General features: G+C 34.3%; 1 protein-coding gene across 1 annotated transcript; it reads left to right on the top strand.

The window, feature by feature from the left end:
• The first annotated feature begins 2,283 nt into the window (after positions 1-2,283).
• LOC131872593 (uncharacterized) lies at positions 2,284-3,857 on the top strand. The gene is made up of 3 exons (XM_059216105.1): positions 2,284-2,689; positions 2,791-2,946; positions 3,574-3,857. Exons 1-3 carry the CDS (start codon positions 2,284-2,286, stop codon positions 3,855-3,857), a joined length of 846 nt encoding a protein of 281 aa, XP_059072088.1.
• The last annotated feature ends 14,236 nt before the right edge of the window (positions 3,858-18,093 follow it).

Raw genomic sequence — 18,093 nt, 5'->3', positions numbered from 1 at the left:
TTGACACTGCTAATAATGGATGAAGTACTCCCTGTAATGATCAAGTCATCAACATAGAGCACAAGTATCAAGTGAGAGTCATCCTGTCACAAAATGTAGACATTTGGATCTGAATGACACCTGGTGAACCATGCAGAGAGAAGAAAGGAATCCATCTTGGCATACCAAGCCCTGGGGGCCTGCTTAAGGCCATAGAGAGATTTCCTTAGTCTGCAAACCAAGGAAGTATCCTAGATGAAACCCTGTGGCTGCTCCATATAAATCTCCTCATCAAGATCACCATGAAGAAAAGCACTCTTCACATCCATCTGATGTACAGCCCAACCATGAGCTGCAGCAATAGCAAGTGTCAAACGAATGGAGTTCATCTTGGCTACGGGTGCAAAGGTCTCAGTATAGTCAACACCTGCAACCTGGGAGAAACCTTTCGCAACAAGCCGAGCCTTATACTTATCCACACTACCATCCACTGCAAACTTGGTCCGATAGATCCACTTACATCGAACCATCTTTCTCCCCTTAGGGAGATGGACTAAATCCCATGTGTTGTTCCTCATCAAGGAACTATACTCTTCCTCCATAGCTTGGTCCCACTCAGGAACCCCGGATGCTTCCCTAAATGTCTGTGGATCGGAAGCAATAGCAATGAATGCATGTGGAAGATCCTGATGTTGTGATTGAGTTCTCCGTGTATCTGAAGGATCCCCAACAAGAGAACCCACGGATTCAAGTGTTTGTTGAGCCCAACGAGGTCTAGGTGGAGGTGGAGAATGAGGCTCCTCAACTGCAAGTGGACCCTGCGGAGGTGTTACCCTGCGAGTCAGAATTGAAGGAGTCTCATCATCTGAATCACTAACATCACTACCCACAATGGAGGAAGGTGGAGGAGGTAGAGAGGCTAAGCTAGGAGAGCTTTCCTCAAAGTAAACACTCCTCTCAATGAATACCTCATGTGTCTCTGGATCTATCAATCTGTATGCCTTAACACCCTTAGGATATCCAACAAATATGCAAGGTTGACTCTGTGGTTCCAATACCTTGCGTTTCTGTGGAGGTATGCGAGCCCATGCTGGACACCCAAAGCCTTTGAAATGTCTCACAATCAGTTTCCTACCAGCCCAAGCTTCAAAAGGAGTAATACCTTGCAAAGCTTTGTGAGGAACCCGATTCTGGATGTGTGTGGCACAACTGATAGCCTCTACCCAAAAAGAGGAATCAAGAGAACGTGCATGTATTATACAGCTAGCCATTTCTTTGAGAGTTCTATTCTTGCATTCTGCAACCTCGTTCTGCTGTGGAGTGTATGTGACAGAATGTTGAAGATCAATCCCCTCAAATGTACAAAAATCCTCAAGTCTCTTGTTCACATATTCCCTTCCATTATCTGTGTGAAGAATCTTGACCACTTTCCCTGATTGCTTCTCCACACGAGTCTTGAAGTCCTAAAATCTATCAAATACTTCACTCTTATGAATGAGAAAGTAGACCCAAGTGAAGCGGGAGTAGTCATCAATGAACATGAGAACATAGCAGGCCTTACTAAATGAAGGTGTTGGAAATGGACTTGCTACATCGCTATGAACAAGTTGAAGAACTTCCAAACCTCTCCAAGTTTTCCCTTTGTCAAACTTCTCTTCAGGATGCTTGCCCATGGAACAACCTGAACATACACCCTCTGAACAACTAATTTGAGGTAGACCTGTAAACATGTCTTTAGTGCTTAGCTACTGAAGATAGCGGTAGTTGAGGTGACCAAACCGCTCATGCCATAGCTTACTTTTTGAATCTGAATGAGTAAGCAAGGCCCTAGAAGGTGAACTTGGCACAAAGTGGGAGAATGAATAAAGCCTTGAGTTGCCATTGACTTGTCCCACTGCTACCAAGGCATCATCATCAAGTTCCTTTACCACAACTGAATCTGGTGTAAACTCAACCTTTTTCCCATTCCCATAGTGAGTGATTTGGTAGATGGAGAGAAGGTTGGTAGACAAGTTAGGAACATAGAGAACATTCTCAAATGTTCCATCATCCATGTCAACTGAACCTTTCCCTTCAACCTCTACTTGTGTATCATCACCTATGTAAATGTGAGGTACCTTAGATGGCTCCAATGAAGAAAACTGCTCCTTTGTAGAACCCATGTGATATGAGGTGCCCGAGTCAAGTATCCATTGCTGTGAAGAACCTGTTGTAGCCACAAATGCTTGCCCTTTTCCCTTAGACTGTGAGGAAGTGGAAAGAGATGAATCCTTCTTTGTGTAGGCGGATGGCAAGTGGAAAGAGATGAATCCTGATCATTACTCCAACATGCTGGATGCACAGCTGGACGCCGCCATAGCGGCCATGGCGACGCTGGGCTACGGTGAGGTGAAAGTGGTCATTAGTGAGACGGGGTGGCCCACCAGTGGCGACTCCAGCGGCGCCACCGTAGCCAACGCCGCCAGCTACAACACAAGACTCGTCAGCAAGTTGTTATCAAACACTGGTACTCCGCGTCGTCCGCAGACGTTCTTTGCCACATTCATCTTCGCCCTCTTTAATGAAGATGAGAAGACCGGCCACACCACGGAGCGCAACTGGGGCCTCTTTTACCCTGACGGAACTCCAGTCTACGACATCGATCTCTCCGCCGGCGTGATTAAAACCTCACATACTCTGGAGGCGGCGTCGTCGTCGTCGGTCGTTTCCTGTGAATTTGTTTGGGCGAGCATTTTGTGCTCAACCAATTTACTTCTCTTATTTATTCTTTGAACAATACGTTTTTAAGGTGTGGCCCTTTGAGGTTGTAAGCGACCCAACAAGCCCAGGGAGTGGAATTGTTTGTGAGAAAACAAGAATTAGAAGATATGTCAGAGAAATGCCAGAAATGGCAGCGCACAACGATTAAGCTTCAGATAGTTATTGTACGAGGATTTCATGTTGAGGTGGCGGGCATGACAGTTCATAGTAAAACACAAATCAGAATCCCAAATCTGGGTTACTATTTTTATAGAGAATTTTATATCATGTCATGTAGCTATTCAATGTAGACATATAAGTTTTTAGGTTAATTTCTCTAACTAAGAGCATGTCCAAATCTTTTTTTTGTGTGTTTTTATCTAAAACTTTTGATCACATGAGGTTGTTATGATATTAGATTTTCACAATTCAATCTACAATTAATTATATTTTTCTACTTTTTAAACTATCTAACATTCTAATGATAAATAATGAGATGTGATCAGAAATGTTGATGAAAAAATCTCACACACAATAAGATACAGAAACAGTTGCTATTGTTAGGAATGTGAAGCCCAACGATCACATGATCATTCGCATTCTCCCAACTCTCAGTTTCATAGCTGAATACGATTGTATAAATGGATGTATGTAGTCCATGTATGATGTATTATTAGTAATGATTAATGAAGAGTTTTCCCTAATGTAGCCTTAATGGTGAACCACTATAAATTTGTGTCTCGTATCTTTGTTCTATTATTTTCTGTTTTTGTTTTCGTTTAGTTGTTAATTATATGTTTTTTTCTGCTTGTTTAAATTAACAATTGGTATCAAAGTCATGGTTGGATTGAGCAGAGATGGACGAAGAAGAAGGTAAAATTTGGGAGATATATAATGGTTTTACATACTTCAAGCATTGTGTACATTGGTGGGATGGTGGGAAAAAAGAGGATAATTCTGTTGAAGAGGAGGAGGATGTTGGGTTTGTTTCTTACTCCACTCTTAATGCAGTTGTGGCATGTATTGGCCAAACTTTTGATGGCCACGAAATTGATGTCACCTCTGTGGTGAAGGTTGAACACCATGATGTCTCGATTGGGATTAATGATGGTCCCTATGTAGAGTTTGGAATTTCTTGACAAAAAGGTTCTAAAAAAGAAGTTGTTGGAAAAAAGAGTGTAACAGAGGAGAAACTCAAAATATTGTGGGAGGAGGTGTTGGAGTTGTTGGATATGGTTGTTCATTTCTGCTTCTAGGATATGTTGTTGTCATTGATGTCAACATATTCCTGTGATTTATTTCGATGAGTTTTGGGAAGATCTTCTGATCAGGTTTTGTGGATTGGTTGTTGATCACTGTTTTGCAGATTCCCTCCAGTGTAATCAAATCTTGTGCTGAGGTTTTGGGATAGTATTTGGGATGATCTTGTGTATGTTCATTTTTTATGGTTCATGATTTGGGGCCCCGCAAGTTATCTTTCTTCGTGATAGTTGCTGATTGGTTATGTTCTTGAGCCTTCTGATGTTGATCAATGAAGATTTGATAACTGGTGTTGGTGCAGTTGTTGGTGATGATTCTAATGTGCTTTCTCATATTTCCTAATCATTTCCTATTTGTTTTGGCAATCCGCATTGATCGTTGTGCGATCTTTTGGTGGTTTTCATCAATCGATGATGATTTTCATGTTATGCGGTATTTTTGATGGTGTAGCATGTTTGTGGTTGATCTTGGCATGATTTCCAGTGGATGTGATATTTGGGAATTTTAATTAGGTCCATGCTATGTAATATAAATCATTATATTTGTCCGATGGTTGATCTTTGTATCGTGTAATGTAATTTTTGTAATTATAAGTTGAGGGTTAAGGGTTTAGTTGATCTTGTTATCAAGGTTGATGAATTGTATATATCAATGAGTTATTCACTTAGTTTTGGTGTCATTGTTGTGTCTGCATTATCAAAGAGAGGTGAATGTGCAAACAAGAGATTTATCATTCAGCGAAGTGTTGAGGTGAGATTGGTGTTGCAAAGCAGACAATTGTGTTTAACCAAAATTGTCATCAAGCATTTGTAGATGTTATCATTGTTGTTCATTTCTTCCGGATTGTAGTCTAAATGTTATTGTAAGTCAGTGAGACTTCCTTGAGGGTTGTAGGCTTCCAAACATATATCTTTTGAGTAGTGAGCTCTAGGCAGTGTGCTTAAATGCATGTGCATTCCCCATTGTAATATTTTCACATACTACAGTAGAGTGTCATCTTAATGTGGGTAGGTTCCCACCGTGGTTTCCCTTAACCGGGTTTTCCATGTCAAAAATATTGGTGTTGTTTGTTGTGTTGTTAATTTTCTTATTTGTTCATTGTTGCAGTTTATTAGTTTCGTTTTGGAGTATAATTTCATGTATCTAGTGAAGACTGATTCACCCCCCCTCTCAATCTTCCTTCTTGATTGTTGCTAATAGGAGGAGTTTTCCTCTTGAGATGAGGAGAATGTAAATTGGAATCAGGTGGTAGGGCAACAAAGCCCGGAAGGAATTTAGGCTTCAAAGGGCTTTGTAGATGACATGGATTTGGAAAAGGTGAAGAGGAATCAAAATGACAATATCATAGAGGCTTCTTTATGCAATGTGATGCTCTTCCAAATTATCAATAACGATTCTTCTTAACAATTACATAGTGTAGTTGATTTATAGGACTTAGTGTGGAGATAAGCAGTAATGGTAGTTGAAGAGGCTAAAGAGACCGCTAAGGAGAAATTGAGGTTTCCTAACAAAAGAAAAACATCCAATGAAGATATTGGGATAAATGATCTTGATAGTGATAATGGAGAAGATATAAATTGAGTTTGAGAATGGATGTTGTCAGAGAAGTCGGTGAGACAAACTTTGTGGTTATAGATTGGCATCCAGATGACAAAGATGGCCACTATATCTTCCATCTCAGACAAAATCTCACTCCAAGATACAAGATACTCAGAAAAATGGGAGAAGGGGCCTCTGGACTTGTGTTAGAATGTTGGGATTGGGCAACTAGAGAATATGTGGTTGTTAATATTATTCACAACCTATAAGAATATCATGATGCAACAATGATTGAAATTGGTATTCTTAATGTTCTTTAAAATCATGATAAAAGTAGTTCATGATGTGTGGAGATACGGAATTGGTTTGACTTTCGCAAGCACATTTCCATTGTTTGTGAGAGGCTTGGACCAAGCTTATTTGATTCTCTATGCAAAAAAAAATCACCCATTTCCTATTCATCTAGTTCGAGAGTTTGGTCAACAAATGTTGGAATTTGTTGCATATATGCATGAGTTGGTTCTACCGTAGGGTGTTGATTTTAGTGAAGAAGGTAGGGTTGCAGAGAAGGGGAGTATAAGAGTAGATGACCTGCTATGTATATGTTCAAAGAATCATTCATGGATGAAGGGTTCATATTAGACAAAAAGAGTGGTGTTTCAAATTAAGGAATAATTAGTAAATTTGTGTTTTCAGTAAGAGAAAATATCTTTGATTCTAATTTGATTTGGAGAAGGCTAATCCAAAGTATACGTGAACAAGAGTTCGCAGAGTTCAAATCTTGCAGACTGGTTGTAATGTGAGTTTTGAAATGAAAGAAGGGATGTCACAGTGTATAGTTGTACTAGTTGGCCTTCACGGGGGTGATTGTTAGGAATGTGAAGCCCAATGGTCACATGACCATTCGTATTCTCCTAATTCTTTGTTTTATAGTTGAATATGATTGTATAAATGGTTGATGCAATCCATATATGATGTATTATTGGAATGATTAATGAAGAATTTCCCTACTTGAGAATGGACCTAGCCTTAATGGTGAACCACTATAAATTTGTGTCTCATGTCTTTGTTGTGTTATTTATTTTTTTGTTTTACTTTATTTGTTGTTTATATGTTTTTCTCTATTTGTTTAAATTAACAAATATCACATATGGTTGGTTGTGATTTTATGTGTTCAGTTGAAAACCCACAAAGCATTTATTGCATTACAAAAGTTTAAGAGAGAGCGGCATATGGTTGACTATGTTTTGACCTCTGGTTATTATAAAATTTTAAATAAGGATCTTACTTCATAGACTGCTATTATTATTCCTTGGAAAAAGGGACACCCTAATAAAATTTTGTGTTTTAGGATAAATATTTATTTTTATGAAATAGTTTTAGGACATGTATATTTGCAAAATGATATTTGTGTTTTATAAATTTGATTTTTTATATCAATATAAGAATTATTATATTTAATGTGAATGGTTTTTTATCTTTCAATTTGTTATAAATTAGAGTGATGGCATAATAGTTTTATCATCGTGCTTGAAGACTTCCAAATGATTTCAAGTTTGGTTGGAGAAGTAAAGTGAATTATATTGTTGTAGAATTTCTCTATTTTGAAAAGTAATAATATACTTGCCCTCTTTCTTGGCGGAGATTTTATATTGTTTTCAAATGTTGCAATCACTTTCATATTTCAAACTTGGTTATCTTATTTCAGATATGTAATGACAATTAGAAGTTGTTATTGCAAGTTTTATTCATCTTGATTCTCAACATAAGTGTCAATAATGACATTCGGTACTACCTTAGGTATAATTTATATAGTGACTCTAAATTGATGTATAGGTAAATAGATATTCCAATTTATTTATGGGTGCAATCTTAAGGGTGTTTGAAAATGATGGGAACTTGTAAATTTTGATGAATACATGAGATGTATCAATGTTAAAGAGTTTTCCATGCATGTGAAAGTTGTACAAAAATAAGTAAAATATTTTTTTAATCTAGAGAATTAAAGGATATTAAATAATAGGTAGATTAAAGAAGTGAAAAAAATTAGAGTAGGAAGTGTTGCTTGTGCATCTCTAGAAAGAAAGACTTGTGAGTCGTAAGTACAATATACTAAAGTTAATAAAAAATGGAACTTTTAGAATCATCAATATATTCTCATTGAATCTTTATCAATTGGACATTTTTAGAAGTCTTTCTATCCTATACAACTATTACAAGTGTTAAAAGAAAAAGAGAAAGAGAAAACATTGCTAAGAAAATGGATGGTACATCAAATTGAGGCTACTTTGTTGTCTAGGGTGCTAAATATACTAGAGGCAGGTATAGAGAGTGTCTTATGAAATGAAATAATAGATAGTAGAACATCTTATTTGGTTGAGATTGAGTTAGACATATTAGTGCATGCAAGAGAAAACAACAAATGATCCTATCGATATGCTCTTGATAGTGAAATAGAATGATAAATGAATGTGGTTACTCTAAAAAATAATAACATAAAAAGCATATGTATTCTCTATGAAAATATCCTCCAAGAAACCTTGTTTATATAGTTTGGGGTTAATACACCAAGGGCGAAGATTTCTTCTCAAGATCAAGAACTAGGGATTCATGAGAGTATAATGGGAAGTAGATATGCCTGGTGTTGTCTAAGGATGGGTAGATTTTGGTTTGCCAAATATTAACATGATATGGATGGCTATGATTTTCTTATTTATATCATTTGAATGGATAGTATTAAATATCCTTACATTTATGTAACTAGCACTTGGTAGATTTTGGTTTGCCAAATATTAACATGATATGGATGGCTATGATTTTCTTATTTATATCATTTGAATGGATAGTATTAAATATCCTTACATTTATGTAACTAGCACTTGCACTAAAAGAAGGTTCAAGGGTTAGGCCAATAGTAAAATATATTCTACATAATATACTAGAAGGTGCAATCTACTCTGAATTATTACACTATTTTATACTAAATTTATTTATAATAAATTTATTGACTTGCCTAATCAAATTTATTGGCCTATAATTTTTTGACCTATTTTTTATGTTCCTAAAAAATCATGTTAAAACTACATATTTATATCATAGTCGTAAAGATCTATAGGATCAACATTGACTGCAATTACAACCAATTGATATTTACTCTAAAGAAACTAAATTCTTGTTTTCCTGACCAAGAGAATTGAAATTGATTGATTTAATTTTTATGCACTGCATGAATCTTATCTCTAACTATATGCACTTATATTTTCATGGTAGAATGTGCTTGAAGCTTAGTGTGGCCCAAGTTTATTTTTTTCATAGCTAATAATTTAAGCCTTAATGAATTCATTGTGAATGTATTGCATAATACTAAGAAGTTTATGTTTTGTTTGAAATTCTATGATATGGTGCAGAAGGTTATCATTCTATAGTTGATCATTTTGTCAAGTAGTTGTCTTCTTGCACATAAGAATAAACCGAGCTTCTTGATTTCAAAGGGTTTTCCTTCTACCTCTAACTGTGCCTTCTTCAAAAGTCTTTATGTTTTCATATATTTCAAAAGAATCTTAAATAGGTTTGATGCTACATTTCAAACATGGGAATGTAATATCACTACCACATAAGTATACAATGAATAATCTCCTTATGATAGGACTACAATTAGATATAGGGTGCTATAAAGTCATGGTAGGAGAGTTATATTTTTCCATGGTATCTCTTGTTAGAGGATTATTTCTATTTGAAAATAGGGCACAATAATTACCTAGTGGATGACTAAGGACATTTGTTAATATGTGCTAGGAAAGAGTGGATTTTGTATAGGGTCATACTTATCCAAGATATGCACATGATCCTCTATAGGAGTAGATAGACTTTAGGATATGCGGTGACACTTTTATAAGTGTAGAGATGGGAGCATATTCATATTATATGCATCGTGGTGGATAGATGTATTTTTCCAAGGTCTCCTTATGTATTCATATATGATGACCAACTATGGCATGTTGAATTTGGAGACTTGGTGGATTGGTGCAAGGGCACATATGAGATTGATATAGTGGAGTAGTGGGTATGAAGGACATGTGAGGCCTAGATGGAGGATTGATCTTATATTTCATATTACTTCATCAAATGGTGAATAAAGTAATTACCTAGTGATATAGATAAAATAAAGTGTGAGGTAGTTTGGGTTGTCATAAGATACAGATAAAGGTGATATTTACATGACCCACTTAGGAGGTGAGCCCACGAGAATGCTATCAGAACTAAGGATAATGTATATGTTAGGTAGTTAGATACAACTAGTTACATGGGTGTATTGGGTCTTGAAAATTGTTAGAAATATAATTATTGTAATGATTATTGCCTCATTGATCTTTGGCTCATCTAGAGTTGAATTTATAAAAAGACTTCCTTTGAGATAAAACTACCTTTCTAAATGGAAGACTAGATCTAGGAAATAATTTTATTTTATATATATTCCCCTTTTTTTGTCTTCTCTAGTGGGCTACAAGATTTTTTCTATGTAGCTAGTGCTAAGGACATACATCGAATAGTGGTGACCTTTTGAGATGACAAAATTGTTGTTGGTAATAGAAATCAAGAGAATTTTGCCTCACTAGATTCCTACTAGATTAGGGGAGACAAAATAAACTTCCCATGTTTGAATGTTTTGAAACTCCTAGAAGTGGGTTGAATGATATGATTATAATAGGGAGAAGCATAAGAATATTCTAGGTATCATAATCAAAATATTAAAATTGATAACAAGTATTTGGCAAGTTTAGATAGAGAACAACTTGGTTGTATCTCCTCAATCCAATCTCAATTTTGAGTATCTACTTTAAATCCTTAGATAGATCCACTTCTACAAAGACCTTTTATATAAATATAAATAATAAATATAACTAAAAAATAAACATATACATCTTAAACATTTTATTTTGAAATTATATAATAAATTAAAAATAATAATCCAAATTTAATTTAATTTTAATTTACATGAAAATAACCATTTTGAAAATAAAAATTACCTTACCAATGGGATACATTAAAAATTTAGATAGTCTAGAAGAAGGAAAATAAAAACAATGGGAAAGTTAGATCTGAACTATTCAAATATGATAATAAATACTGGGGCAGAACTTCCATTCAAATATCCTTCTAATTTCTAAATGCCATCAAGGAATGAAATTTCTAGAATGAATTCAAGTGAAGGAACACTGGAATTACCAAATTTAAATCATTTCTCTCTTCCTTCCTTATGAGAATGATCATACCTACATTCATCTCTATTCCTTCCTTATGGTTAATTGCATCCCCATGTAACAAATCCAACGAGCTTCTTTTCTCTTTTTTTAAAGGAAGGAGATTTACTCCATCCATACAAATTAACCATAGCTTGTAAACCTAACAGGTGGAAGATATTAATTTCAAATGTCTATCTAACACCTAATATCTCTAACATTCTTTACATAGATATGTTGAAGATAATTGAATCACCATAAATTTATTTATTAAATAGGTATTATTTATATACAAATATAAAAATAATTTAAGTACAAAGAAAAGAAGTAGTCTTTTTTTTAAATGTAACATTTGAACTATCTCTCATGATGACCTCCTACTCACTCTTCCATCCCCAAAATTCAAACCACCATCTCCCACCCTTGGTGAATGGCAACAATAGCTCCCCTTGTAATGTCTCTCTTGTTTTAAAATTGGATGTAGACATTTCCAACTCGAAACTATCCCCTTCACAAGGAACCCAACCTACTACATTGGTGCCTAACGCTTCCATTAACTCTTCACTTAAAAATTCCTTTACGGTTCTACTTCAGATACTTCCAAGGGATCTTTTGCCCAACTTGCAAAATGCATCCCCTTTGCCTCCTCCATTATGGAGTTGATTTTGGGTAAGGACAGATTCAACCATCTGTGGCCTTCTATTCCTATGCTACACTCTTGTATCTTTGAACACTAGAAACTGTTGGTACTAGGTAAACTAGAAATCTACCCTTGTGCTCAAGGCATTTTTGTGATTTGTTTTAACAATAAAAATGATAGGGATGTTGTTTTATAAATGGGTTTGTGCAAGTGGGATTCACATGCTCTATCTCTCCTCCCTCAAACTCCCTTCTTTAATCCCCTTGTGCATCCTACTAAGTTTCCCCTAGACTTGGATCAGGCTATCCAAGCTTCCTTTCCACTTCTAGTGCTCTAGTACTTATGAATCCATTGGCAATAAACTAGGTTGTTTCATCAAAGTTGACCCTAATACTAGCCTCTTCTGTCATACCTCCTTTGCAAGAATTTTGGTGGATTTAGATCTCTCCAAACCACTCCTTATTGATATTTATCATAAGATTGGTGTGTTACAGTGGAGACAAATCCTAAACTATGAAGGGATTTTGTTTAGGTGTAGAAATTGCTTTGCAATTGGGCACTTGGTCTTTTTCTATCTTCATGATTCTCACCTTCACTCCCCTCATATATGGTGGAAAGATGCTCAATATTGTCATCTCATGGTCTTCTCAGTGGATTTTGATTCAACTTTGGACTCCTATGTCTTTGGTACCCCCTCTCCATCGATCATCCCTACTTCAATTCTTTGTGTCTACTCGGCCCTTAATGCCCTTACCTTGGCATCCCCTATCTCTATGGTTGGTGTTCTTTAAATGCCTCAATCATGCCTGCTCTTGTTTTAACCTTTTTATGTAATTTCGATGTGCCTCTAGCTCCTTCTAGTTCTCTTTCAAGCAATGGACTTATCCCCTCCATGGTCCCTAACTCATTTTCTCTATACTGTCAGATTCCCCTTCTATGATCAGTGACTTGACTTTTAGATTCATCTGCTACTTCAAAAGGTTCTACCAACACTTCTCTCATTGTTTCTCTAGAAAAAGATTCTTCTTGGACAATTATACAATGAAAGAATAAGTAATTTTCTTCTAACCCAAAATTCTCATATTATTTTGTTGGGCCTGCTTCTCAGCCAAAACTTTGATTTTTAGTAGTGTGTGTTTGTTTATTCTAATTCAACTTTGTGGTTTTGTTCACAAATCACTTGAGTGTAACTCTATTGTCATTTTGACTTTGTTTTGATGTAATTTGTCTGATTTGTAACAAGTTAGGGCCCTTCCCTTCTTACTTTAATAAAAAACAAATAGTCTTTTTTTTTAAGTCATTATCAATTAAAAAAAACTGATTTTAATTTTATTTTAACTTCTATGACCATTTTTTTTTAATAAATTAATTACCTCTCGAATCTATGAAATTTGGAAACCTTCCTAGGAGGAAAAGGATAAGAAAAACAAGAGTTAAATTTAATATTTGAAAAAGTCAAAGTCTAATTTCTAAACAACATCAAGTTAGACACGTTATAATTGTCAATAGCCTGAAATACAAAGAAAGATAGTTTCACCAAGACACGGTCTGTTGCACCGACAATACTAGAAACATTGAATTAATACAGAATGCATTCAAGAGCACTGGAATTATATATTTCACGATAACAAATCCTCAGTGCATTTCTCTTCTTTTATAGAATGAAGAGCTTTCAAGGAAGGAGATTTGCTCCATTCGCACAAATCACCATAACAAATCCTGAGTGCGTTTCTCTTATTTTATAGAATTAAGAACTTTCAAGGAAAGAGATTTGCTCCATCCATACAAATCACTATAGCTTGGAGGACACTCTTTCTACCAATTTTTTCCCTTTACATGGCCGACTTATACAACTAGATCAAAAAGGAAATCACTGTCAAATGTTGCAAAGGTTGAACGGTTTATTAGTAAGCAAATAGAAAACCAACTAAATGAACACGGAAATGCAAAACGTCGTCCCATAAGAAAGTGTAAATAGACAATACAATTTCATTTATTTTAGAGGGCTTCTTCCAAGTTTTTGAGAAGAAAAACAGTGAGAATTACTCTTACATACTTAAAATGTCTCTAAACCCACAAAATCAGAATTGATTAACATAACTGTTATGGGTTTCAAAATAAAAATCTGTCAACGCGTTTTGAAGTTGTTGCAACAAAACAGCCATGCATGCACCATTACTCTTTCCCTAGCTTGCAAAGTTGAGACCGAACCAACAAGCCCAGTGGGCAGAACTGTTTGTAAAAGAATAAGATTAAGAAGTAGCCTGGACTGCAAAATTATAATTGACCCACAAAATCTAGTTTGCAGAATTGTTTGTAGGAGGATAAGAATAAGAAGAGATGAGGCAGCGTACAACAATTCAACTTGAGGGAATGTATACTTCTCCTTCCCAACAAGACATCATGCGATTGCTTGGGGATGTAAGAGGAGTTACAATAGACCACGATACAAGCTCCGTTACTGAATCTCAGCTAGGTATAATATGTTCTTACTTCTTTCTTCGCACTTTATTTTGTATGTATATTATCCAAATATTCATATTTTTACCGTCTCCCTTACATGTGGTTTACTGTGTTTCTATGAGTTCAGTTGAAAGACTGCAAAGCATTTGTCGCACTGCTAGAACTGCACAGAGGGAAAATTAAGGAGATGAATGGAACGTGGCACCACAATTTAGGGCTTAGAAATTATTTTTCTCTGATTATGAATAAGTATCTTCCTTACAGTTTCAGGGGATTGTCCAATAAAAATGATGGAAAACCATCCTAAACTTTTATTGTTATTCTGTGTGTAATATTCAATCTAAAATAAAGGCATCCTCGTGAAAGTTTGTCTTTGGATTTGTTTATTTTATGAAATAATTTAACAGATATTCGTGATCTATAAATCTGATTGTTCATGTTATTGTATAAATTATAAGACTTAAAAGTGAACGGTGGAAACAAATCTATAAAATTTATATTTAAATTTGAACCATAAGATTTTATAAAATGACTTTTTTAGAACTTATAACATGATGTTCATTTTAGTGACCTTGCAATTAACAGAGAAAACACAAGGATTTTACTCTCAAAGCTCATCAATTATTAGTCTACCTTCTTAGTATATCAGAATTATTATCTTAACATTGACAAAGGGATATCTTCTCTTTAGTCAACTCATTGAAATGTGTGTGAAAGATAAAAATTACATTCTTCAAGCATACATATCTTTCAAGGATGCTCATGTAGATCCAGATTCAATTCTAGTGTATCAATTCAATTGTTGTTATATGCATGATATATCTCCAAATGCTTAGAGATATTAGACGGATAAATGAATGCATTGGATGCCTTTAAATTAAAGAGCATGACAATGATTCATGCAAATTAGTGTTCAGTCACTCCTTGAAGGAAAATATATTCATGGGAGTGTTGTCAAGTATTTGTACAACATGTTTCTATTGCAAGGTGTGCACCCTTAGTCTCCTTGTGATGTGTAGCGCAGCGCTTGGGTTTGTGACATGGCTTAACCACCTCCTATGGATTCTATAAGTCTAGTGGTTGTATTGGGCATTAAGAGATCAACCTTTTGGTGCAATGACAACCAAACTTCTAACAAGTGGTATCAGAGCTTGGTCACAGGTTCAAACCCCTCGCTTGTGCTGGGGGGTGGGGGAGGATTTTTGCAAGGTGTGCACCCTTGCTCTCTTTGTGATGTGTAGCGCAGCACTCAGGTTTGTGACATGGCTTAACCGCCTCCCGTGGATTCTATAAGTCTACTAGTTGTATTGGGCATTAACAAATTGATCTTTTGGTGCAACGACAACCACACTTGTAACAATTTCCTCTTTTGCACAATTCATTTAATTACATCTTATATTTCTTTTCATATATAGATCACTATTGCTACACCATGCAATAATGCATTATTGTATTCGATCACATGGCTTATAGTAGATTTTTAATAGCAAATATAATTATCAAAATCAAAATATTTATATGATTTAGAAACATCTAGGGAAAAACAGATCATAAAAAATAAACTAATAAAAAATAATTACATTTATAATTTTTTAAGGAACATTTTCTATTTAATATTATATTATAAAGAAAAATTGTATAATTTTTTAAACACGAAGAGAAATTTGATATTAAGGCACACCCACAAATTCTAATTGGAATTGGCTCAAAAGAAATATGAACAAATATGTCCAAGCCAATAAAAATCTAAGAAATTAATGCAACATTAAAATAAAGAGGTCTTTATCATTAGGATTGCCCAAAATATCTTTAGGATGGAATCTTCAATTCACCCAAACTAGTGAGAGAACTTTCTTCTTTAGTTGTTCCAGCCAAGGATTGTTGGCCACAAAATAGAGATATGGCCAAATCCAAGTAGAATAACTTTCTAGCTTTAGGCTAGCCAAGAGAACCTCCAAACCTATGAGAAGAAGAAAAACAAGGCTTGGAAGGCTAGATCCATCCACATTTATATCATTATCTCTAAAACATCAAGGCTAAGAGCCACAAAAGTGAGAACCTCTTTCACATACTAAAATGGCCTTGTCCATACTAATACCCTCAAGAGAGAGAGGAGGGTTCCAATGAAACTCTAGGAATAGTGCAAGGGGTATTCACCTAATCATATAATAGCTTTTAAAAATGTGCAACTTCAAGCTAAAAATTACTAGATTTCTCTTGAATTTGGATAAGCATGTTAGAGAAAATTATGCCTTTGGTGTATAAGGAAAAATAAATATCATCTTAAAAAAAGAGAAAATGTCTAAATTTCTATAATTCCAAATACTAAAGAGAATTATATCCTTAAAAGAATGCCAAATGCAGGTATACTTAAATGGGAGCTAAGGTCAATCTCATATCAAATACAGATGCCAAGAAAAAGGTGCAAGTATAAAAGGCCTAAAAAATTAGAAATTGAATTCCTAGCTTTCTAAACTCTAGAAAAAACTAGAAAAGGTTCTTGAGGTTCTTCATCTAAATCTGTAGAATTGGCAATAGTGATTGAGAATACCCACATGTGAACCAAATGACCATCCAAAGGAAGACCTTGATAAAAAAATAAACTAAACAGTGTGCCAACTTAAGCTTTGGAAAAGCTAAATAAATACATTAGGACCAATCATGGTAGACCCAATAGAGGATTGAAGTTACTATCAACAAGTTAGCTAATTTATAATAGGAAGATGGGGGACTACCACAGATAATATATAATTATAGAAATATGTATCTAGGAAGGTACATTTCTAGTCCTTCTAGTCAATTTTAAGACACCTAACCCCAATTTTATAAAGTGCCTGGGAAGAAATACAATATGTTAAAAACTAAAAGGTCCCTTAAGCTTGGTTAGCATGCTTGAATTCTAACTTAAATTTAATCCAAGAAAGAAAATTATAAGTGTATCTATGGACTAAATCAAGGAATACATGAACGACTCTCTTAGAAGGCATGGATTTATGGCACTTGGGTGGGTTGGATATTTTAACAAAAGAAGACAAAATAAATAGTGTAAAATATACTAATAAATAAATTATTTTTGAAAGTTTGACAATCAAATATTTGAATAATCAATATATTGTTGTTATATCTTAAAATTTCTAACTTCATCTATTAAATAAATAATTTCAAGACAATTATTTTATCAAGGCTTTGTATAGACTAGTCACTATTTAAATGCTATGATAATATTAATCGAAATTGAGAAAATCATAACTTTTGAAGTATAATATGTTCTAAATGATAATGACTCTAGTAATAAGATACATCCTAATAGATTATTAATTAAAATTATAAAAAAAGATAATATTTATGATTTAGTAGTTCCTGAGAATTTAAGAAACTATAATTATTTTTCTTTTTAAAAAGAAGGGTAAAATAGATTTACTAAAATAATAAAATTCACAATTTTAATATTCTCAAATGGAAAGAACGCTGCAAAAGAAATAAGAATAAAATCTTAAGAAGCTTTTCCACTCTCTTCAGACCATTGAATCCACTATAACATAGATATAAAGTTAACTATTAAAAGAATGAAACCCATAAATTCCTTGTATTATTGTAATTATGAATAATTTGGACAAGATTAGAAGATTCATGAAAAGGAAGTGACCATAACTCAAAGACATAAGTAGTAGTCTCGATGTTTATCCTAAGCTATAAAAATGAAATCAACACAACAAGATCACTGAGTAGATTTTTTTGTAGGAAGATAAGAATAAGAAGAGATGCACGACAACACACAAATATTGATGTTGAGAGACTATAACGTTCTTCTTTTGAAGTAGAAGAATAAATTAAATGATTGTTGATGGATGTAAGAGGTATTAAGATTAGGGAGAAGATAGTTGTTGTTGGAGTAATTTTAGGACTATTATCTAATTATTTATTAAATAGGTCCTTTAATTGCTTTTTCTCTTAAGATAAATTTAGGTGATTTTTTTAATCTAGGTGTTATGCGTTTTTAGTCTAAGTGCACTTATAGGCACTTCTAGTTAGCTTTTTTATCTTTTAGTTGAGCTTAATTTAGCTCCTACTTTGCATTGTTTTAGTTCTTCAAATTTTAGGATTAGGGTATCTCTTGATTTCTATAAAGCAAGTCTTTCATTCATTTTAATTGCACCTCAAATATTGTACCTTCAATATTGAATCTTCAAGTATTTTGTGCAATAATACATAATTCTCTAGTTGTTATAGAGA

The sequence above is a fragment of the Cryptomeria japonica genome, unplaced genomic scaffold (assembly GCF_030272615.1).
Source record: "Cryptomeria japonica unplaced genomic scaffold, Sugi_1.0 HiC_scaffold_681, whole genome shotgun sequence".
NCBI lineage: Eukaryota > Viridiplantae > Streptophyta > Pinopsida > Cupressales > Cupressaceae > Cryptomeria > Cryptomeria japonica.
This window is presented reverse-complemented; position numbering and strand designations above follow the sequence as displayed.